This window comes from Carassius auratus, chromosome 41, assembly GCF_003368295.1.
Source record: "Carassius auratus strain Wakin chromosome 41, ASM336829v1, whole genome shotgun sequence".
NCBI classification, from domain to species: domain Eukaryota; kingdom Metazoa; phylum Chordata; class Actinopteri; order Cypriniformes; family Cyprinidae; genus Carassius; species Carassius auratus.
Genome location: NC_039283.1, coordinates 7,888,998 through 7,914,384, shown reverse-complemented (window position 1 = coordinate 7,914,384; position 25,387 = coordinate 7,888,998). Strand labels below are relative to the sequence as shown.

Here is a 25,387-nt window from a genome sequence, read left to right as displayed (position 1 = left end):
AAATCTATGGTTTATTTATAAAGACAGCATCTATTTGAAACTTTGCATCGGAGATGTGAGCTCCAGGTGATCACCAGGCACTCGGTGCTCATGTATCCCACAGAGAGCGGCCTCACCTCGGCTAGTCTTTCTGACATTTGCCACTGACTGTGATGTCTCTGTAGTGGTTAAACATGAGACATAATTTGTTTTATATCTAACAGGCAATCTTTCGTCTCATGAATCCTTTTTTTTTGCTCCAGGTCATATCATTTTGGCTGAGCACAAAGTTATGTTTCATAACTTTTTATATTTATTTAACTTTACCATAGTACTGTAGAGCACTGACTTTGTAGCATATGTTTGACTGAATTGTATGCTTTTGTCTTTATTTCCTATTATATGAGCCTCTTATACTCTTATAACAACGGCTATTATTGTTTATTAAAACTGACATTTAACAAAAAGAGGCGGAGTTGTGCTTTATCATATTTAATTTTATTATAAACATACATACAGTGAAGATAATCAGAGTTTATATGCACATATCGCCTGAACCACCTATTATTAAGTTTATATTTTTAAAATGAAAATGAAAAGAGGGTTGCGTTTAATATTTTGTTTTGTTAAGTATACACACAGTGAGGCCAACCAAAATATGTACGCATTTCCATAACTGCACTTTTGTGGCTAATAATATGTTTAAATGAAAATGAAAAGAGACAGTGGTTTTAGATATCATATTTCATCTTATTGTTAACCAGAGTAGTACGCTGCCGTTCCATTCGCAGGATTACTAGGCTTGTGTCCTCCCATCCTCAGGAGTTCGCACTCCCAAGTCGAACTTGCCAAGTATGAATTTTGCGTACTTGGTATTGAGAAACGGCTTAAGTGTAGTGAAGGTAAACTCTGTAATACAGTGAAGGATTGGATACCCCTGATCTAGGACCTCTTGGACAAAGTATGTGCATGTAACAGAAAGAGTGATGTTCTTACCAGTGTGGAGACGCTGATGGACCTTCATGCTCCCAGATGTGGAGAACCGTTTCATGCAGTACTGACACTCGAAAGCTTTAATGCCTGTGTGGATCTTCATGTGGGCAGTCAGGGTGCTCTTGACTGCAAAGGCACGGAAGCACTGCTTGCACTTGTAAGGTTTCTCATGAGTGTGAATACGGATATGACGGACCAGATCGCTGGGCTTCTTGAACTCTTTGGAGCAGTATGGACAGCCGTGCCACCTCACACCATTCTCCTGCCTGATGGTGCCTAGAAACAAACACAAATATCATATCTGCTATATAACTGTGTATACTAATGGAGACCACATTATCAGTGAAAACTGCCTCCAGTATAGGTCTATTCATCAGAGAGAATATAAACATAAAACAAAGTAAGTCAAATTAAATAGGTCTAAGACATTTAAACTGTGCATTTGAATCTTTTTTTTACAGGTAACTATTTAAAACAAAAAAAACTGTCTGATTGATATCTGGTTATCTAAAAACATATGAGAAATAAAACAAACACTTTCTTTTAAAAAACTAAAATCCAAATGTTTATTTCATTGAAATCCTACTGAATTAAAAAAAAATAATTGATTTTTTTATTTGTGCACTCTAAACTTTGAAATTTTACAATGCCCTATAAACAACTTTGCATCAAATTTTGGACTAAATGGGAACTATCCTATTTTAACTTTTCAGATCAAGCTGTGGCAACTCTCATTTTATCCATTTAGTAGAGGATAATTAAACAAAGTGTTCCTGGCCTGTGAAGCATACCTAGCATCTGTGGAGGCTTTTTGATGATGCTTCTTTTCTCCTTTTTTACAATGGTGTCAGTAATAAGTATTTTGGAGGGGACTGGTCCATCACTTGTTGAAGTGGCAGTCGTGGCAACTGTGTCTGGCTGAAGCTTTTCTGAGCTGCTCTGAGCTTCAGGCTGAACTGGAATCTCAGTCAGTCCACTGTTCTCCAGAGCTTGCTGTGGAAACATCAAATTCCATTAGAGCAAATGTTAAAGGAGTCATTTACTGCATTAAAATTTTTTGTATACTGTTTCCTGAGGTGCACTTACAAATTGAACAGGATTTTATATCAAAAATATTTTCTACCATGATTTTAGCCTTCATTTAACTATCAATTATTAGCCCTTTTAATAAATTATATACTTATAATTATAAACAAACCCAAGCTGATGGCATTTAAACTACTGAACTGCAAAAACAGTGCTCCAAAAAGGATGAACACAGGGTGTTTAACGAACCCCAATCGACTATAGATTATATTTTGATTAAATATGAGTAGGAAGATATGAAAACAGGGCCAAATTTTCCATGAAGTCAGTGATTTCAGTAGAATGTATTGTACAGGTGCACAGAAAAGAGATGCCAGATTTACTAAGTTCACACTGTCATCCAAAACAAGATCCATCACATAAAATGAGGGTAAAAAATCTGGTGCGGTCAATGTGATGTGAATGTCTGGCATGTATTGTGCAGAGTACAGGAACACATGGAATCTAATGACATCAAACAACATCTTGCACCTGGTTCAACCAGGTAGTGGCTTTATCTAGTCATTAAAAATGCCTTATTGTGTAGGTTTCATGCTACTTTTACTCTTTCACTGAAATAGATCTTGGTTACCTGTAGGATGTCCTGGTTGATGGCTGTGCCTATGGCCTGCCCAGGGGCAGGTGCTTGAGCACCGTCTGCCGTCACATGGTCAGACAGCTCCAGCAGCTGTTGGATCACATCTGTTACACCCTCGGCCCCTTCTGACCCCACTGCACCCTGATCAATCCTTGCATTTCCTTTCTGAAAACACACAGTTAAACTGCTTATGTGAGCATGACTGTGAACAAAAGGCTTTTTACACTACGTTCAACCCTGGGTTAACATCTTTGTATTCCTCTGGATCAAGGTCAAGCACAGTTAAGCTCAGCTTCACACATACAATTTCTAAAAGGGATATAATAATATTCCAGCCCCAAAATACAAATGCGCTCATCATTTACATTTTCATTTTTGTATCCCCTTCACTGCACGAGAGCTGTAAAATGAGTTGATCTCAGACAGACTTAAACAGACTGAAATCACCTGTGTTGCTGGCTCCTCAACTTCCATTACTGATATGTGCATTTTGCTGATGTGAGCATTGAGGCTGCCAAGCTTTTTATAGACACAGCTACAGTCCATACATGGGAAGAGTGGAACATCAGTTGCCTAAAAACAGAGATTTTCATTAACAAAAGCTCCTACTCCAGAAATGGGGTGATATTCTGAATATTTTCAAGCTATTCAACCGTATTATTTTGACAATTTAAAATGAGCCAACACCGTAATTATTGCAACACTATCTTCCAATAATTACCTAGACTCTGGCAACCCACCACAGTTTTATGTTCCATGTGGGAACACTACAGGCACCAGTAATGGATTGTTTTCACATTTTTATAATTTCGTGGACAGGTGATCACAACATTTAACTAGATTTCTAATAAATAGGGATGAAACAGTTACTGGTTTGAAAAAAAAGGGGGAAGGGGGGATAGTCTCTTAGATTCTCCCTGAGACAAAGTCCTAAGTCCTTTTTGCTCTTTTCTCTCTCTTTCCTGCTTTTTTTCTCTTGTTTTTCCTTTAAAAAAGAACTTGGTGCAAATAACAGGAAGCATGGAATCTAATACTAACACTGTTTTCTCTGGCAATTTAATCTTGAATAGTACATTTACAATAAGGTTTTTCACATTCTAATTAATAAGACAAAATTAGGTTAGATATGTTTCATAGGGTATGGTTTGTCATGTATAAGAACTGGGGTTCTTTTTCAGTTGTATATTGCACTTATTTATAATAGCCTTTTTTTTCTATCAAAAATGCACTAGACAAGTTGCACTTGATGCTGTCCTGTTTGCCCAGCATTAGATGTTGAAAATATTGAGAAAAACAAAGGGAAACAGATAAATTATTTCAACTGAGTTCACTTTGACTTTAATTCAAAGACTTGTTAATCTGTTCAATTTGGACACTAAAAATGGGTTGGAACTCATAACACGTGAAAGTTGGATGATTGAGCCACCAGTGCAAGCAGCAATAACCGACCAGTTGGGATCACAACATATAAACTACAGCAAATGATCAAAAAACAGCAGAAAACTGTGCTAGATCAAAAACACTAGCAAGGCAAGAACAAGATTGAAAACACGGGAATAATGCTCAGTAATTTCCGCAAAAGCAAAACAAGACTTCACAATGATAGTGTGTTTGTGTGCAGTCAGGGAGGATGCGGAGATGGAGACCTCTGGGGTGTGAGCAGGAAGAATGGCAAGGAACGGACTCATAACAGAGACCCAAAACGCCTGCATGGTAGCCATGTCATGACAATGCTCTGGAGTGGCGGCCATTTCATGACGAGATGAGTCTCTGGAGTCCGTGATGTGAAGAGGCTCTATAATGGCAGCTGTGATGTGAAGAGGCTCTGCTGTAGCAGCCACTGGGCTTGATAACCAGACTAAAAATTTGAGATGAGCCAAGCTCTGCAAGCGCCGGAGCTTGACAGTGTTGCCCCCCACCGTTTCTCCCACAGTGAATGAGAATTAAACAAAAGTGCATAATCCAAAAATTTACAGAGTGGCCCTCGAGGACCATCTCAAATGAGTTTTGACTTTAGCAGTTCCTTCAGTCCATAACAGAAAAAATCATTGGCAGCATAGGAAAGGTCTAGAAAGTCCTGGATTAGGTCCTCGAGGGAACAATTACAATGGAGCTGAGGATCCAAATGCAGGCTTTATTATAAATAGCTAAGTCAAAACAGGCCATTTCAAACACCAGCAAAGAACAGTTTTCAGGGCAAAACAAAGGGGTAATCCACAAAAACAGGCAAAGGTCAGGAAAGGCAGCAAATGTTCAAAAAACATAAGAAAACAGTCTAAGATCAAAAACACTGGCAAGAACAAGACAAAGATAACACAGAAATAATGCTCAGTAATATCTGAAAAAAGCAAAACAAGACTTCATAATGAGAGTGTGTTTGTGCACAGCTTATATAGTTCACTGATGGGAAACCGGTGTTTCTGTAATTAGTTTCTAGAGTGGGGATTGTGGGAAATGGAGTCCGGGAGGATACAGAGATGGATACCTCTGGTGGTGAGTGGGAGGAATGGCAAGGACTGGATTCATAACATATAGGAGGACATGATTGCAAATAAATATATTCATTTATTAAAAAAAACTTCCAAATACATCTGTCTTACGTTCAATCAGTAGTTGCCTAACTAGATGGAGTGACAGGCCAGCTGACCCACCTTAAAGTCCCTTTAAGATTAAAGAATTCTATAGTCTTTGCCTGCCTGTGGACAGTGGCACCTCCAGCCAGCCAGCTGTATACTAAAATCCCACTCTGTTTTGTTTTATTTCAGCTGATCTCTGTTTTGTACTTGCACAACACTTCATTGCAATCATTTTACAAAATGTTATTTGTGTGGAAAATAGTATGAAGTCTGTAAATGGGCATTAATAAAAGCCAGAGACGCTGAAGATGATCACAGAGAGAAATTACTTTAGCAGGCAGAGCAAGCTCAGTGCTCGCAATGCACAAAATATTGGAAGAAAATCCTAAATATTGTTTTGAAGGTTTATATAAATGTGTTTTATCGCAGAGCTTTAATTACAGTGGTAACCAAGGAAAAGCTGTATTCCTGCTGTTCCATAAGTGCCACCTGCTGTCAAAGAGTGTATCTGCACTCTCATTCAGACAAAAACTGCTATTTATATCCTTTTTTACCTCTGATTCACACAATGTCCGAAATGTTAGAACTCTCCTGAGGTCTTGCAAAGAGCGATTGTTTTGTGTCTTTACACATCAACGGCTACGTTTACATGCAACCAAATAATGTGATTGTAATCAGACTGACGGCTCAATTGGACAGAAAAGCCTTCATGTAAATACCTTAACTGATTCGATTGAGATGTAATTCCGATCGGATTGAAAGGGGTGGTTTATTTGTCTTCTAATACGATTGTGTCTTTATCAGAAGTGTCACTTTGTTTACAGCCGATTGCTCCAATCTTATACCCAGTACTAGCAAACCAATTGATTAATCTCTGTAAATAATTAAATTGCTAAAGTTTAATGGTTAGTATGATATTTATGAGTGCATCGTCCTAGAGTGGCAATCTGCTTTCAGTCAGCACTGTAACTGGGTGGGACTAAAGCTCCAAATGGACTTATCATGGTGATAGAAAGACAGAACTAAAGAAGAAAATAGCAGGTAACTAGGGATAACAACAAAGGTATTAGATAACGACAACTACAACAAAAAAGTTCTAATAGCCTTTTTTTCCTCTCCTTTAGGGTCACTACTAATTGCTATCAATGTTGTGCTGCTCCAATGTTTATTATTATTATTTGCATTTAAGTTCTGCTCATGCCAAGATACAAATGTAATATTTTTTATTATTTTGTTGTGTGTAGAAAGAACTTCATCCTTATGAATGCAAGTATCACTGCAGCACTACTATGAAGACATGATATTTGGAGTTCTCCATTTTTTTTTTCTGTGGCATTAACATCAACAATTATTTGATTGTTAATTTGAATGACAAATGATTATAAATAGTCTCTATCACACACAATTATTTGTGTGTTACAAAAACAATCAGATGAACAAATGACAGGTAATGCAGAGGGTGTTACCTGAGAGTGAACTCGCTGAACATGCGAATGAAGGTTTCCTTTTTGGGAGAAAGAGGCAGGACAATGCATGCACATGTGAGGTTTCTCCCCTGTGTGTCGCACCATGTGTGTCTGCAGCACCACCTTTTGATTGAAGGCCTTTCCACAGTGATTGCATTTATATGGCCTCTCACCTGTAGCACACAAAATACACCGTCAAACAGTCTACAGCACAGGTTCATGAAAATATAAATATTAGTGTTGTCTTTTGAAATACAAAAAATGTGTATTTGGGTTTACCTGTATGAATGCGAATATGTCTAACAAGCTGGCTGGGTTTTTTAAATGTCTTCCCACAGTGGTGACAAATGTTCCTGAATCCTCTCCGATCAATGTTCTTATAGTTTCTTGAACTTGTTAAAACAGGCCTTAAAATGAATTGAGGAGTATGAGCAACAAAGCTGAACTCAAATACTATCAAAACTGATCTGATTATTTAGCTCATAGTAAAAAAAAAAAGAAATACATTCATATGCATATAATACATATTATATATATATATATATATATATATATATATATATATATATATATATATATATATATATATATATATATATATATATATATATATATATATAATGTATAATATGTATGTACCAAACAGACATGGTCTCTATGGCATAACCACAAAATGGTTATTGAGAGTCATCAACTAAGTTACAAACAATGCAAAATCTAAATAATAGGACTGGGGTGTTATATTTACATCCAAATCCCTTATACATTGAGCCACCCACATGCTTTAGGACTTTTAAAATCCTTGAATTGTTGTCTTTTAACACTACACAACTGTCTGATGTCGCTGATGTGATTTCCAGTCATAACGCTTCACAGGGCAGGAGTTGGAATCACAGACTGGACTAGATATTTAAAATTCTAAATATCTCAATAATAAAATCTAAACATCATGTATCTGCATTGCATTTGTGTCAGAATTGTGAAAATTCACACAAAGCAATACTTCTGATTTTGGGCTTTTGTTGGCAACATGAGTGGTATATTACTATCTCAGTTTCACTTAAAAAGATTTACGTGTATTTAGGATATGGCATAATTTGAATTATTAGATTTACATTTTTTTCTCACTGGAATACACATCATGATTTTTGCCCACACTTTCCGTAAGTCAGAGCCAGTCTCAATTGACAATTTTCACAGAAAATACCACTGTGATTCTTAGGCACAGACAAAATTTTTTAGCTTGAGACTATTTTAAAGGTTATTGAACATTAAAGGGTTACTCCACCCAAAAAAAAAAGAACAAAAAAGAAAGAAAAAAATTACCCCCTACTCCTGAAGTGGCACACACTCCAACGCAGGTCACCTTTCGACGGAACCTACGCTCACTCTCTCCATCTCGCCTATCTGCTGTGGTTTCATCCTCTCTTCCACCATTCTCTCAGTTTTCTGCTCTGGACACGAACAGTGCTACGGACACTCTTTGCTCCACTTTAACATCTTGCTTGGACAACTTTTGCCCACTGTTGTCTAGACCAGCACGCACTGCCCCATCTGCCCCCTGGCTGTCTGAGGTTCTCCGTGAACATCGCTCTAAACTAAGGGCTGCAGAGAGGAAATGGCAGAAATCAAAAAACTCTACGGACCTCAGTGTGTATCAATCTCTCCTCTCTTCCTTCTCTGCAAATGTCTTCACAGCTAAAACATCCTACTACCACAACAAAATTAACAGCTGCAGTGATGCTCCGACACTATTCAAGACTTTCTCTTCTCTTCTTAATCCGCCGCCTCCGCCTCCTCCATCGACTCTTACAGCGGACGACTTTGCAGCTTTCTTCACAAATAAGACAAGATCCATCAGTGACCAATTCTCCACACCGCAGACCGAGGACAACGTCACAATGACGGATGCACACACTTTATCCTCCTTCTCCCCACTCTCAGAGATGGACGTCTCCAAAATTCTCCTGTCCAATCATCCTACTACTTGTCCACTTGATCCAATCCCCACTCACCTCCTTCAAGCGATCTCTTCTTCAGTCATACCTTCACTTACTCACATTATTAACTCCTCTCTTCACTCTGGAACATTTCCCTTAGCATTCAAGCAGGCTCGGGTAAGCCCACTGCTCAAGAAACCATCTCTAAATCCAGCGCTTCTTGAAAACTACAGACCGGTATCCCTTCTTCCATTCATTGCAAAGACACTTGAGCGAGCTGTGTTCAACCAGCTTTCTATGTTCCTTGGACAGAACAACCTCCTGGACATCAACCAATCTGGCTTCAAAAGTGGCCACTCAACTGAGACTGCTCTGCTCTCGGTTACTGAAGCCCTGCGACTAGCAAGAGCAGCTTCAAAATCCTCGGTACTCATCTTGCTGGACCTGTCTGCTGCTTTTGACACTGTTAATCACCAGATTCTCTTGTCCACCCTCAGAAAGATGGGCATCTCTGGAACTGCTCTCCTGTGGGTTAAGTCCTACCTCTCTGACAGATCCTTCAGTGTGTCTTGGAGGGGTGATGTTTCAAAGTCACACCACCTTGCTACTGGGGTTCCTCAAGGCTCAGTACTTGGACCACTTCTCTTCTCCATCTACATGACATCTTTAGGATCTGTCATTCAGAAGCATGGCTTTTCTTATCACTGCTATGCTGATGACACCCAACTCTACTTCTCATTCCAGCCAGATGACCCGACGGTAGCTGCTCGCATTTCAGCCTGTCTGAGTGACATTTCTAGCTGGATGAATGACCATCACCTTCAGCTTAACCTTACAAAGACTGAACTCCTGGTGATTCCAGCTAACCCATTGATTCATCACAACTTCTCTATACAGCTGGGCCCGTCAACCATAACTCCTTCGAGGACAGCCAGAAACCTAGGTGTTGTGATGGATCATCAATTAAGCTTCACTGACCACATTGCTACAACGACCCGGTCCTGCAGGTTTGCCTTATACAACATTAGGAAGATTAGACCCTTCCTGTCAGAGCAAGCAACCCAACTTCTTGTCCAAGCTCTTGTTCTCTCCAGACTGGACTATTGTAATGCTCTCCTGGCGGGCCTTCCTACATGTACTGTCAAGCCTCTGCAAATGATCCAGAATGCAGCAGCGAGGGTTGTCTTCAATGAGCCAAAAAAAGCTCATGTTACTCCTCTCCTCATCAGGTTACACTGGCTACCAGTAGCCGCTCGCATCAAATTCAAGGTACTGATGCTTGCCTACAAGACGACCACTGGCACGGCACCAACTTACCTAAACTCACTGGTTAAATCCTATGTGCCCTCCAGAAGTTTGCGCTCTGCAAGTGAACAACGCCTTGTGGTGCCATCCCAAAGAAATTCAAAATCACTCTCACGGACCTTTTCCTGGACTGTGCCCAGCTGGTGGAATGACCTCCCAATCCCAATTCGTACAGCTGAGTCTTTACTAATTTTCAAGAAACGTCTGAAGACTCATCTTTTTCACCTGCACTTAACCTACTAACACCAGTACTTTTCATTTTCTTGTCTTTGTTCATTTAATTAAAAAAAAAAAAAAAAAAAAAAAAAAAAAATAATAATAAATCCTGGCTATGCGTTCTATACTAGACTAACTGAGACTTGTCATGGCACTTGTATACTGTTGTTGTTCTCCTGTTGATCTGACTGCTTCTATTGTTCTCATTTGTAAGTCGCTTTGGATAAAAGCGTCTGCTAAATGATTAAATGTAAATGTAAATGTTCCAAACCCGTAAAAGCTTTGTTCATCATCAGAACACAATTTAAGATATTTTGGATGAAAACCGAGAGGCTTGTGACTGTCCCATTAACTGCCAAGTAAAATACACTGTCATGGTCCAGAAAAGTATGAAAGACATCGCCAGAATAGTCCATCTGCCATCAGTGGTTCAACTGTAATGTTATGAAGCGACGAGAATAAAAAAAGACTTTATTCATCAATTTGTCTCCTCGGTTTCTTTCCATATCACCATAGCGTCATTTTAGAGAATATCCACTGAACGCAAACTGCATATGCTATTCGGTGTCAGCCACGACACAAGGATATGTTTTCTATGTGTATATATGCTTCGATTTGAACGAAAACAGCGCATCCTTGTGGTGGGGCTGACACAGAAGAGCGTACACTGCCTGCGTTCAGCTCATATTCTCCAAAATGGCACAAGGGTGATGCGGAGAGACACAGAGACAAATTGTTGAATAGTCTTTATTTTTGTTTTCTTCGCGTACAAAAAGGATTCTTGTCGCTTCATAACGTTACAGTTGAACCACTGATGGTAGATGGACTATTCTGACGACACCTTTCATACTTTTCTGGACCTTGACAGTGTATTTTACTTGGCAATCCATGGGACAGTCACAAGCCTTTTCATCCAAAATATCTTAAATTGTGTTCCAAAGACAAGCTAAGCTTTTATGGGTTTGAAACGACATGGGGTAAGTGATTAATAACAAAAGTTTCAGGTGGAGTATCCCTTTGATATTCTACATTTAATATTCTGAGCCAATTTTAGATTGTATATTGTGTTTTTTGTGTACTTCTGAACACTGTAGGGCATGTTTCTGCGTGAGTTTATGTTCGTTAAGTCTTGAAAGTCTAGCAGTGTGTGATTCTCAATCATTTCTGGCATGATGTCAAGTTTTTCTGTGCAGCCATTTACAAAGGTAGAAAAATGTATGATATGTTTTTAACGGCATGTTGTTAGAATAAACTTTAGTCAGGGTGGATTTATTCTTGACATATTGAGATTCAAAATAATTTTCGCCACATATTAGAATTAACTTATTTAAAAAGAAGTTCACTCAAATGCACAAATAATTTGCTGTGCCTGAAGAGTTTAGTTTGTGCAAAAATGAAATCCATGCTATCATGTTTTTTCATTTGCTCAACCCCATGTTGTTCCAAATTTGTATGACTTTCCTTCTTTTATGAGACAAAAATAATTTCTGATAAATGATAACCTGGCTCTTTTGGTTGTCTCTTATAGTGACCAAATTTTTCCATTTTGACTATATAAACTGTGGTGGCACACAGAAGTCATTTGTTAACATTCGACTAAACATCTCCTTTTGAAGAAAAAAAAAATGCACATGCAAGACAACAGCATTGATTCAACAGTAATCACCATATAATCACACCTGAGTTTAGAATGACTTTTCAAATGTTCTTTCAGCTGGTTTTGTGTTGAGAACTCTTTGCTGCAGGTCTTGCAAGTGTGTGACTTTGTTCCACTGAGTTCTTGCCTATGTTCCTCAAGATGCAAAGAAAGCTGACTCTGAAGAATAAATTCATCTCCACACTCAGAGCACAGGAAGTTCTGACAACACAAAGCATAATACTGCTAGAAATAATGCAAAGACTGAAAGACATGAGAATTCTCCTTCTGATGTACAGGATCAAACTTAATTCGTATTTAAGTCGAGATACATATATCAAAGATTCAATTACTCAATCGTTCAAAGAAGAAATGTCCAGTGGATTTATAGAAAGTTGTCTGACCTCTTCTTTTTCGTGTATCATGACATGAGCCTTCAGACTGGCCACTCTTGAGAACTTCTTATTGCATACTTGGCATTTGGGATCACTGGTGGTGTGAGTGGATTTATGAAGGCCAAGATTGTATTCCACATTAAAGGACATAGGACACTGGTCACACCGATATGGCTACATCCAGGAAGAAATAGGGAACAGTTATGTAATCAGCAGTTCGTGACAAGAACACTTAATCTTACTACCAAAACAGGAAAAAAAATATATAATTATAGTAACAGTGATGTGGGAAGAAAGCTGCTTGCTCACTGAAAAGCATGTGTTCATAACGCTGAAAATGGAGTAATATGTATGTAAAATGTATGTGTATGTAAACATGAACAGCTGTCTCACATCAATTGTCTTTCTGATATGCATGAAAATGTTTTCACTGTGAAACAGTACAGTAATATTCCCAATTGAAATTTCTGAAGGAAAAGGTATCTATGCAGAACTAGAGGTATTATAAGTGGCTAGAGCAAAGGGGTTGAAGAATGTTTGGATATACAGTAGCAGGGGTCTCCAAAATCTGTTCCCGGAGTGCCGGTGTGCTTCAGAGTTTGGCTCCAACTTGCCTCAACACAGCTGCCTGGAGGTTTCAAGTAATACCTAGTAAGACCTTGATTAGCTGTTTCAGCTGTGTTTGATTAGGGTTGGAGCTGAACTCTTCAGGATAGCGGCCCTCCAGGACCGATTCTGGAGACCCGTGGGGTATAGCAAGGCCTAGGTGAGGTTAACTGAACAGTAAAATTGTTTCAGGGATGGAGCAAGTGTAAATAAGAATAACATGCACTGTTAACAGTAAGTGCAGTAGGCTTTTAGCAACGATGATTTACATTTTTAATTGTTCACAGCATGCTTATAAATACTGATCTTACTTCACATGATTATAAGTTGGCTATGAGGCTGTTAAGTAAGTATATTATAATTTATACATTACCTATTAATATAAGCATGTGTTAAATGATAGCCTATTTCATATGAAATTCACTTATCAATACAGTACAGATCAGGTATTATGTGAGTTGATATCGTGTCTCTTGCCTTATCATTGACCTCATGGTCTCGTAGGTGTCTCTGAAGTTGACTCTCACTGGGAAAATTCTGGGAGCAAATATTACATTTGTTTTCCACGTGCTTCTGGTTTTCTGAAATTGCTTCCTGACCTCCATCTGCAGGGCAAAAAAGAACAAAACAAAACAAAAACAAATACCGTGAATGATATATTCAGAGATTATAGAGTAAGATAACAAAGATTTCTCTCCAAGCTTCAGTTGCTGTGCAGACATAATGCATTTTAGATCTGAAAACAGACAGGAACAACTATATTTTTCAACTATTTATGACCGCATCCTTTTGCACAAAGCTCCTAAATTGTTAATACCTGAAGAATTATTATTTTGGGGCAATTTAAATTTAGACCTCAACTGTTCAATAGAGGACACCTCCTCATTTTCAAAAGATTCTTTACAGTGGTTATACCAACTTTTCTCCACAATGTGAAACCATTATCCATTATTCCAGGAAGAAAAAAAATAAATAAATAAAATTGTATTGTATTGGAGTAATAGGTGACAAAGTTCGGGCTTTCCCTTCCCAACTCCTGATTAATGTTCACACATGTAATGTGTTCCTATCCTGTTCTGCCCTAGACCAAAGATTTTTTTAACATCTAAAACAGATTTCAGAAAAGAGGTCAAACAATGTAGATCACAATTAAAATAATGATATAATAGATGATCAGTTTTGCATCAGTTTATGATAAATTGCTTGTGATGCTAATTGTGACTAAAGGCCCGTTCACACCAAGCACGATAACTATAAAGATAATGATAAAGATATAGCTCTAAAAATCGTTCTCAGTATTAAAGAATAGCAGAGTCCACACCACAACTATAACAAAGACACAGAGAAATGATATCATTGGAATCACTTTCAAAACTTTTTTTTTTCCATCTGATGAACCATAAAAATATTGACTGCGAATCAGAATCCATCCTGCTGTAAATGAGTTCGAGAATTTAAAGCGGCAGATGCACGTACGCTCATATAAACAGACGATATCATTCACTGGTGTGGACGCTAATATCGTTATCTTTATAGTTATCGTTCTTGATGTGAATGGGCTTTTAGTCTGATGAATGAATAAAATGTAAGTTTTAAATCTTAGTTAAGACACAAGACACATTCATATTTTATTATTATTATTTTTATAAATGAAGTTGTCTCTGGATACGTAAATTTTTTTTAACTTTGATAACGGCAAAAATCAATGGTCAAAGACATGGCATGTTCACATAGGTAAAAAACAGCGTGGGTGGACACAAAACCAATGAGCAATGAATTGCTGCTTATTCACAGGATTGAACTGATTTTTTTAAAGTAACTTTTAAATTGTAGTCTTTTGTTTCAGTTTGCAGTTGATTGTTAACTTCGTCCAGCACAGTTTGGTCTGTGTTCACATAATTTATTCTCCAGGGTAAGGCTAAAAGTTCAGTAAACAAGTGTGCACTAAACAAAGCTCCCACCTTTCAGTGATGACTCATCTGAATGCCTCTGATTGGCCAATGTAACTCATCGGAATCGTGTGTGATTGGTTATAAATGTGCAGAGCTGTAAAACGCATAAAAAGAAATATGATGCGATATGAGCAGATCTAAATTTAATGAGCCAGTCATCACTTTTCATTTCATTTTTTCACAAACGATTGGCATTTGACAGAAATAGGGGACTCAAATAGTTAATAACTGCTGAAATATTTGCAGGGAAAATGTTTCTCAGATCAATCAGATCTGGAGGATCCGATGTAAAAGACATGATCCAAGAAAACACGTTTAACCTGCTAGCAACTTAGTTCTTCTTAATATCAGTGAATAATGTTATTCCTTTGATAAAGTGTCTAAGTTTCAGACCCACATAAAGCATGTACTTAAGGACTTGACTGTGTGACTTAATTTAAATAATTTCAGTTATCATTTATGGCGGCATTATGACTGCATTTTGTGTGCTACCTTGAGGTCTGATTGGTCAGTGTTAGGAAAGTATGCCATTCACACTCACACAGTGGAATGACTTTGATAATGCACAACATCAGCAAAGGAGTTGCACACCCTGAATAGCACAGTTAAGTTCACTATGGGCTTTTCTCGTAGTACTTTGATGTGATACGCCGAACGTTCTGCGCAGCGCTGATGCATCTTGAACAACCCTTATCTCTGCTGTAGCTAAGTGGCAAGTGGAGGCAAACTTATCTTCATCATTATTATTGCAAACTTATCTTCATCATTCATTTTTATAGGTCAAATATTGTGATTATTGCAACAGAATTTACCTTGTGAATTAACTGACTGGGTGGGCCTGACTGACAGGTCTATGTGACTGCTATGGTCTCCCAAGTGCCTCCTATGTTTTGAGGATCTTTGAGTCCTTTAAAAGGCCATTAGGTCAAGAAAAAGGTGGCACATTGGAGTTTATGTAAGTACATATATTGTTCTCATAGACCCGAACTTAACTGGGGCTAAAATAGGGCTGCACGATTATGACAAAAATCATAATTGTCGATTATTAATTATGATTATAACAATTTACACTGAATGTTTATATGATTGTTTGCTACAACTGCATGCCGTATTGTTCGAAAATAAACTGAAAACGGTCTTTAAAAAAAAAACACTCTGAAAAACGTTTAGTGCTTTTCTGTACTATTAAGCCTCATGTCAACTATACATTGGATTGATTTTTTAAAGTAAAAAATATTAATGGTATTTTAAAGTTATACTAAAATTAAAATAATGGGAAAAACCCTTAAGATAACATGCAGAAAAAAAAGCACACAAAATAACATAAGGGTACTTTGAATGATTAATTGCCACTTTGAACGATTCTGTAATTGTGGCATCCATAATTGTGATCGCGATTAGAAATTCGATAAATTGTGCAACCCTATCTGACAGTCATTAGCCCAACAGAAAGTTGCCCACATTGGACTTGGTGAAGCATGCGGTGAAGCTTTAAATAACGTTACTCCTTGAAGACATTACAGATATTTTGAACATGTTTGCCATGGTGACGCAATACTAATAATTAGACTTGAGCGATAAGTTTGTTGAAGAAGGCTGATCACATAGATGTCTACTGTCATCATAGTATATTCATATATTATAGCACAGCATATTATATAATACCGCATGCTGTTACAGAACAAACCCATATAAATCTAAAAATAAAACTCAACACCTTAAAATTGCAAAACAAACAAACAAACAAAATGTCTCTTCTCTATAATGGATAAATAAAATAATGTTAAGTAAAATTAAAAAGTCATTAGTTGCTAATATCTTTGATACTCAGTAAAAGTATAGAATATCCAAAAAGATATTCAAGTACAGCAATTAATTTCCTCAAGTACTTTACACCTTTGTCAAAATGTCCCAATTTTTTTTTTAATGGTGTTGTGGTCTGACGACAAGACAATTTGGATTATTATTCCAATGTTTGTATTATTTGTTTTATAAATGTGATGTAGTACTAGAAGCTACTATAGAACAGTCAAAATCCTTTAAAGCATACTGTAAGAACACTGGCTAATTAAATTGATTTTGATCATTATTGAAAGTCAGAGCATCACTTGGGGCATTCCTCTCTACAAGAAAGTTGTCAGCAGATTCTCTTATAGATGGAAGAAGACAGTTGGCTGAGGTCCAGATTCAGCTAGGTTTGCCGGCTCACCAGCTCGTCAGCCGTGCACTGGCGATCATGACAGCAAATCACTGGAGCAGGAGGGAGCACTCAAAAAAGTCATGTCTGCTGACAAATGTCTAGACATCTTGTTCCTACTTAGCAAGACATAGAAGGAATCCAGACGCTTCTAAGGAGCCAAAAACTGAACCTTTTTAGGCGTTGTTTATACCTGTTTGTTTACACGCCAACAACATTTTGGCTCAAATGGTAAAAGGAACATGAAATTCTCTTTCCAGCACTGACCACCTGTCAAAGAAGTGCTTTCCTTGCACAAACCTTATAAGAGATATCCAGGGCTACATAGGAGAAAACACTTCGTTCAGTGGAGAACAGTCTACTGCAAAAATAACATACTTCCTCAGACAAAGTTCTTAAGTTTTATACTGTATTGTACATTATTGTTATTTGCACATCAGAGTTTATTTTATGCATGAGGAAAAAACTGCAATTGTACTCTATTTATTAGGCCTATGGCCTTTATTATTGTTGCACGTTGCCAGAGATCTAGTTTTAATATAGTTTTTTTTTTGTGTGCGTGTATGTATGTTTATATAATGTGCTCTATATTTTTAAACGGGGAGAAAAACCTCTTTCCATTTTATTTTGATCATATAATGTTTAAAATTAAAATTAGAGTGACATTTCATGTGGCTTTGACTTGCAACTAAATGTTTAGTCCACTTTATAGGAAATACAGATATATTGCATTCTACCATTTAGCCCCAAAATACCAAGATATTAATTTTGGTCAGTGTAGGGGGAGCAATCAAACTCTGGTTTGGACTAATCAATTGAACCAACTGCAAAATTACACATTCTGACTACCACAATCAAGTGCATTCACATTATAAACATCGTAATAGTACAGTACATTCATGTTGTGTGTCTCTGCTTAGTCTAATATGATGCATTTGTTGCAGCAAATGCCTTCAGTCTACCAAATACTCTTTCACTTCTCAGCTTCAGCTCAAACAACAATGGATATTACTGTAAATGATATTGGATTAATTATTCCATGTAGATGTTCTTTTCATCTATGGGAAAACAGACAAAAATACCCATCCCCAGCCTGTTTTTAGAATTTTAGATATCAGTTAGGCTATATATTTATTAATGCCTTTCAGAAGACATTTAGTTGTTTCCCAGAAGATAAAATAAGCACAATTTACCCCAATCATCCTGTTCAAAGTTGTACAATTTTAGCTCTGCAAGCTGCCTTCAAATATCGATGAAAGTTTGCACATTCTACCTCCTAATTCGGAGTAAAATAGTTTAATCCAGAGATCAACTAAAAAATTTTGAATATAATAACTGTAACAGAGCTTCTGCATCTTTAGTATGTATGTATATACACCTTTCAATTCATTTTATAAAACGTTTTGTAAACTTTTTAGAGCCAGGCTGTGAAAATAACGTTATATTATATAAACTTTTAATAGCAGCTTCAAACAATGAGAGCTGGGCGGTTTCCTAAACCAATAACAGGTAACTTACAGACCAACATAAAAGTACCATGATACCGTGAATTCACAACAGGAGTAAACCATTAAACCAGTTATGGTCGTTTTGGCCGACCACCGAGATGGATTGAACTGGTCTAACTTTTTTAGTGACGTTTTGGCAGCTAGTAACTTAAAACCAGAAGAACAACTAAACAATAGCGGAAACCAGACCGATTTAAAACACGGTGTAAATTGTATATAACATAGCAGCATCACTGTATCGGTACATAAAACCCCCAAAATAGCGTATAATCATATTTTACATAACTGCCCGACAAGTTCTACCCCCTCCTTGCAAATATACGGAAGCATTAGCTAACATTAGCAACGACGCCAAGCAGCCCAAAATGTACTTTAATTAAACCTATGAGCTGAGCTGGTGTAACGTTAGTCGAGTACAATCTGAATTGAACTGCTCCAGCGACGCATTCTCCAGCACACGACCGTGTTATTAATATCATTCCGCCGCAATCACAAAACACTAAAGACACACACACGCTCACACACCCGCAATACTATATCCGGGGACTATATACACACGCTTCAAATGATTTTCTCGAACCTTCTGTTGCCTTTTCGTCATGCACTATGCACGTAAGCAAATAGTTTATAGTGTGAAGTTTTTATTTGTGTGACTGCGGTTGACTTTACCGATTTCGTTGTCATCTTTAATCCTTTGTTTTCGCGGCCGGCCCCGCGGCATAGTTCCAGTTTACAGAGCGGGTGTAATGTGAGCGATTTGGATTTCAAAATGGCGACCGATTTGAGTGAGCCGAGACAGCAGCAGCGCTACATCTCACACTGGAGGACGCGACATCTACAGGACATTCACTGATACACAAGTCTCTGAAACTCTGAGCACTGCTGGCGTCTGTGTTCACCATCGAACAAGAATGACATTTATATATTCACAATAGCAATAAATGTAACATATCTGCATTTTATGAACAAAAAAATAAATAAATAAATAAAGTAAATGTACTGGACAAATGGGCTATATTTGATTTAATACATTTAAAACACCTGCTTTACATTTGATTTGACACCCACACTGTTGGACACATTTATTTGTCGTTATTTTAAAGATACCCATATTTATTATTTTTCTTAAATTGGGATTTTTCTAAATAATGTTTATTTTTTAGGGGGAAAAATATATATAGATAGAGAGATCCTAAGGCAAATCACATCCACATCACACATTATGGTCATTAATAACAAATTATCACATAAGCAAATAGGAGCACAATTATATAAAAAATGTTTATGCCAACAGATGTTAAGAATATTCCAGAATTGTATGGAAATATTGTGTTTATTATTATTTATTATAACATAATATGAAAAGCAAAAATATCAACAACATAAAACATTTACACGTTCTTAAATATTTCTTAATCTTCTTAAACAGATGCTAATTTACCCAGACCAATTTCTACGTCCTTCATATTGAACTATTTAGGCTTCCTTAAAACAACGTTCATTCAGCTTTACCCCAGGCCTAGCTGACACTAAACATATACTACTACTGTTCTGTATCTTAATAAACACATCCGCTGTTTTCTCCCCCTTTTCTCAGTATTGTGAGTTGCAGCTGTCACATTAATCATATATGTGTTGAAAGCTGTTCCAGATGTTTTATTGCGAGTACCCATGTCTTTTTTTAACATACCTAAAATTTACCTGAAACAAACAAATGTGCCAACAAACTGGTCAGTTCTTTATTTACAGGACTCAAACTCTCAAAAAGAAACTTTTAGATCGTAAATGTACTGGGAAATATATTCAGAAGTTCACATAAAAAAAAAATCTAAATAATAATAAAAACAAATCACAAGCAGGTTATAAATATGCATTTTTCATTCAAGCAGTTTATGGTAATTAATGGAGTTTTGTTAAGTCTTCGATCCTGAATCCTAAACTAAAATATTTCAAATATTTGAATTTCAAAACCAAACTACAGACATGAAACAGAAGGTGAATGTTTATCAAGGTTTTCATTAGTAATCTTAACATTTATATTTTTTTAATAGGTTTTTGGTTAGTCTTTAGTAAAAGGATATAAAGCATTGTTTACATATAAAGAGTTCATTTCATAATTGTTTTGTTGAATATGTAATAAGCAATCAAAAAACCACAGCAATCGATCCCAAAAAGCTTGCTTTTGACATATGTTTCACTTTGACCCGAAGAAAAAAAGAAAGTCACCTGACACTGGATTTCAAATTCAAGAAAATCTACTCTCAACCTCTCACCTTCACCTCATTCAGGACTAATTTGGGAGTAAACTATCGTCTCCTGTCCGGAGGGGTCCTCTACAGTGCCCTCGACGTGCAGGGTAGAGTCGTCCAGCTGTGTGACTATGTAATGTGTCCCCTCGCCATTGACGATAACCTGAGTGAGACCCTCCTTCATCATCAGCTGACTGGCAGCAAACTGCAGCACCTCCTGCATTTCCTCAGATGTGTGCTCGTGACTCGAGCTCATCACCTGAGCCACCACTTCTGCCCTCTCCTCGTACACCTGTTCTTCACTTGGTCCCTGCGTCTGAGAGCTCCGGCCTTCACACTTCTCTTCTGGCACATGCTCGGACACTGTGGTGGTGGTGATCTCTCCCTCTCCAGCGCAGCCGTGCTGACCCAACTCTGTCACGGCACAAAGCAAAGCATCCAGAGCAGAGGAAGACTCGGACACACTGTGCACAGCCTCCTCCCCTTCCTGTCTTACTTCTCCTACGGTCTCTCCGGAAGACTCCACCAGGACGTACTGAGTGGTCTGCCCTCCTGTCACTGTGGACACTTCCTGTCCAGATGTGATGAGCTGCCCGTCCTCCGTGATGTGCAGGACTCCAGCCAGCTGACTAGACATAGCGAGGGTCTGTAGAGTGGCAGCGGCCGACTCCTCCAGGGTCTGATCGATGGTCACCTCTCCCCCGCCGTAGCCCTGAATGATGATGACCTGCTGAACAGCCTCAGAACCCAGTTCACCCTCCTCAGGGGTGAAAGTGGAGTCTGCCTGGACAAAGGTCGCCCCTTGTCCCTTCAGACGACACTCGAAGGACTTGGACACGATTCCTGCCACAAACAAGGGAGAGAGTAAAAAAAAAAAAAACATTTCCTGTCAACCATTTATATTTGTAGCATAATACTGAACCTTTAAACAAAGTCAATTTGAGTAACATTTATTTCATTACTAGTCCCACAAGTCATTTCTTTCTCTTTTTCTCTTTTTTTTTCCGTTTCTAGTGCACACATCGGTATCCTCCCTCCACCACGCAGCGATTTAAGATCGATCCTGCACCACAATAATTTGCATCAGATCCTGTGGGAGTCTCATAGAAATGCACACCTCTTTTTTGTAGCTCATTTATAAGAGACTGATCTGTCTGTAAGTACTGAAAAAAGGCACAAAAGGATCAATATACTGCCAGTTTTAGCAAGTATCATGATGTATTCTTTGACCTTTTCATTGTCATTGTTAAAAAGGTCCTACTTTAACAAGATGTACAAGAAGTCTTGCCTGCTTCAGCTTCAAATACTCAAAATGCCCTTTTTACCCGCAAATGCCCTTTTGTTTTGAGTGGAAGCAAAAACATACAGTTTTTGTGTGTATCCTTATGCAAATTAACACTTTTGTCAATTGTCAAATAAACACAAAGTTATGTCAAAATCACACAAAAACGGTAGACCAAAGTATAAAAAATGAATATTGAAAACATTTGAGTATAATTCCAATTTTGTTTTAGTTACTTGTAAACTAAGGGTGTGTCCAAAACCGCTCCCTATCCACTATATAGTGCACTATATCGGGTGTCAGGCATTTTGTAGTGCTGTTCGAATTCTGAGTGAATGACTTCATCCCCTACATTCGTCCACTACTTTTTACCCACAATTCATTCTGATTTCGAGTGTACAACCGATGAACACTCGCTGAAGTACTATTTCCCACAATCCAATGCGGAGAACCAACGAGCTGGAAACGAGAGCGGCAGCCAGCAAGTTTGAATGAGAGAAGCCGTTTACATCTTTATTATTTCTGCTTTAACGTTTATTTCATACAATTATTCATATTAAAATGTTATTCGGGCAATAACTAAGTTTAATATTTTACTAATTTACTGAGGTGGCATGTTGTTAACTTACAACAATTATGCTAATTTGGTATATATATATATATATATATATATATATATATATATATATATATATATATATATATATATATATATATATATATACACACATATAAAAAAAAGCCCGAGGGCGCTCTATGACCTAATATCTTATCTGAGCTCAAAACGCTGCTCGGGAGAGTGTCAAGACACTAAAAATAACAAATACATAAAATTATGAACATGTTAATGTCCATTTAAGAATTTTAATAGTATTTAAAGGGGGGGGGGTGAAATGCTATTTCATGCATACTGAGTTTTTTACACTGTTAAAGAGTTGGATTCCCATGCTAAACATGGACAAAGTTTCAAAAATTAAGTTGTACGTTTGAAGGAGTATTTTTGTTCCCAAAATACTCCTTCCGGAAAGTTTCGGAAAGTTTTTTTGGAGTATGGCTCTGTGTGACGTTAGATGGAGCGGAATTTCCTTATAAGGGCACTTCTGCCGGAAGAGCGCGCGCTCCCGTATAGCGAGGCTGAGCAGCACAGACATTTCACTGATCAGAGCGATTCACTGATCAGAGAGAGAGCGTCGCGAAAAGTCACAAAAGAAGTGTGTTTTTGGTTGCCAGGGCAAGACAACCCTGCACAGATTACCAAAATAAACAGCATTAAGGGACCAGTGGATGGAGTTTATTTTTACAGAGCATCAACGGAGTTGTGCAAGTGTTTTTGTTTGTTCCCTGCATTTCGAAGATGCTTTTTCACAAGGCCCAGTTTGACGACGGATTTGCGTATCGTTTATGTCTTAAGGATGATGCAATCCCAAGGAAAAAGGGTCACGATCGTGTGTTGGAACCGCAGGCGGTGAGTAAAACTGCTTCAAATATCTCTGCCTCCTTGTTAGTGCGTCCCCTCCCATGCCAGAGACCCGGTTCGAGCCCCGCTCGGAGCGAATCGTTGCTGCTGCTGCTTTCGTTCAGTTTCAGCCTCTGGATCTGATTCTGGATCATAAATAAATGGCTGAATCTGACTGTAAGCAATGGTTTGTTTTGAATGATGGGTTTTCCCTCACGGTAATGTCACAGCTTCCACATGCTCTCAACACAAAAGCCTATTCGCGCTCGTGATTCTTTAGCTCCGCCCACACGTCACGCCTCCAGCTACTCGTGTTTTTCCGGGAAAAATCGGTACAGACTATCTTTCTCTTATGAATATAATAAAACTAAAGACTTTTTGGATTTATGAAGGATGTAGTACTACTCTATATGTACTCAAGATTAACAGGATATTGAGTGAAAATGAGCATTTCACCCCCCCTTTAATTATTATGCACATAAAAGCAGTACAAAACAAATTAGAAACATATCATATACAGTATTGTTCAAAATAATAGCAGTACAATGTGACTAACCAGAATAATCAAGGTTTTTAGTATATTTTTTATTGCTACGTGGCAAACAAGTTACCAGTAGGTTCAGTAGATTGTCAGAAAACAAACAAGACCCAGCATTCATGATATGCACGCTCTTAAGGCTGTGCAATTGGGCAATTAGTTGAAAGGGGTGTGTTCAAAAAAATAGCAGTGTCTACCTTTGACTGTACAAACTCAAAACTATTTTGTACAAACATTTTTTTTTTCTGGGATTTAGCAATCCTGTGAATCACTAAACTAATATTTAGTTGTATGACCACAGTTTTTTAAAACTGCTTGACATCTGTGTGGCATGGAGTCAACCAACTTGTGGCACCTCTCAGCTGTTATTCCACTCCATGATTCTTTAACAACATTCCACAATTCATTCACATTTCTTGGTTTTGCTTCAGAAACAGCATTTTTGATATCACCCCACAAGATCTCAATTGGATTAAGGTCTGGAGATTGGGCTGGCCACTCCATAACATTAATTTTGTTGGTTTGGAACCAAGACTTTGCCCGTTTACTAGTGTGTTTTGGGTCATTGTCTTGTTGAAACAACCATTTCAAGGGCATGTCCTCTTCAGCATAGGGCAACATGACCTCTTCAAGTATTTTAACATATGCAAACTGATCCATGATCCCTGGTATGCGATAAATAGGCCCAACACCATAGTAGGAGAAACATGCCCATATCATGATGCTTACACCTCCATGCTTCAATGTCTTCACTGTGTACTGTGGCTTGAATTCAGAGTTTGGGGGTCGTCTCACAAACTGCCTGTGGCCCTTGGACCCAAAAAGAACAATTTTACTCTCATCAGTCCACAAAATGTTCCTCCATTTCTCTTTAGGCCAGTTGATGTGTTCTTTGGCAAATTGTAACCTCTTCTGCACATGCCTTTTTTTTAACAGAGGGATTTTGCGGGGGATTCTTGAAAATAGATTAGCTTCACACAGACGTCTTCTAACTGTCACAGTACTTACAGGTAACTCCAGACTGTCTTTGATCATCCTGGAGGTGATCATTGGCTGAGCCTTTGCCATTCTGGTTATTCTTCTATCCATTTTGATGGTTGTCTTCCGTTTTCTTCCACGTCTCTCTGGTTTTGCTCTCCATTTTAAGGCATTGGAGATCATTTTAGCTGAACAGCCTATCATTTTTTGCACCTCTTTATAGGTTTTCCCCTCTCTAATCAACTTTTTAATCAAAGTACGCTGTTCTTCTGAACAATGTCTTGAACGACCCATTTTCCTCAGCTTTCAAATGCATGTTCAACAAGTGTTGGCTTCATCCTTAAATAGGGGCCACCTGATTCACACCTGTTTCTTCACAAAATTGATGACCTCAGTGATTGAATGCCACACTGCTATTTTTTTGAACACACCCCTTTCAACTAATTCAACTA

General features: G+C 37.9%; 2 protein-coding genes across 3 annotated transcripts in view; both read right to left on the bottom strand.

Annotated features, from left to right (window-relative positions):
* The window catches only part of znf236 (zinc finger protein 236), a 42,910-nt gene extending 23,692 nt beyond the window's left edge, over positions 1–19,218 (bottom strand). The window contains exons 1-10 of the mRNA XM_026228792.1: positions 19,102–19,218; positions 13,253–13,380; positions 12,179–12,343; positions 11,818–11,996; positions 6,957–7,084; positions 6,678–6,850; positions 3,083–3,208; positions 2,630–2,800; positions 1,764–1,965; positions 976–1,248 (exon numbers count right to left, since the gene is read on the bottom strand). Of these exons, the coding sequence (XP_026084577.1) occupies positions 976–1,248; positions 1,764–1,965; positions 2,630–2,800; positions 3,083–3,208; positions 6,678–6,850; positions 6,957–7,084; positions 11,818–11,996; positions 12,179–12,343; positions 13,253–13,380; positions 19,102–19,153 (1,597 nt within the window). The 5' untranslated portion in view covers positions 19,154–19,218. The remainder of the gene's footprint in view (positions 1–975; positions 1,249–1,763; positions 1,966–2,629; positions 2,801–3,082; positions 3,209–6,677; positions 6,851–6,956; positions 7,085–11,817; positions 11,997–12,178; positions 12,344–13,252; positions 13,381–19,101) is intronic.
* A 528-nt stretch (positions 19,219–19,746) lies between these two features.
* Positions 19,747–25,387, bottom strand: part of znf407 (zinc finger protein 407) — a 43,961-nt gene continuing 38,320 nt past the window's right edge. For both annotated transcript variants that reach the window (XM_026228793.1, XM_026228794.1), the window contains exon 9: positions 19,747–21,524. In XM_026228793.1, coding sequence (XP_026084578.1) covers positions 20,713–21,524 — 812 coding nt within the window. In that variant the 3' untranslated portion in view covers positions 19,747–20,712. The remainder of the gene's footprint in view (positions 21,525–25,387) is intronic.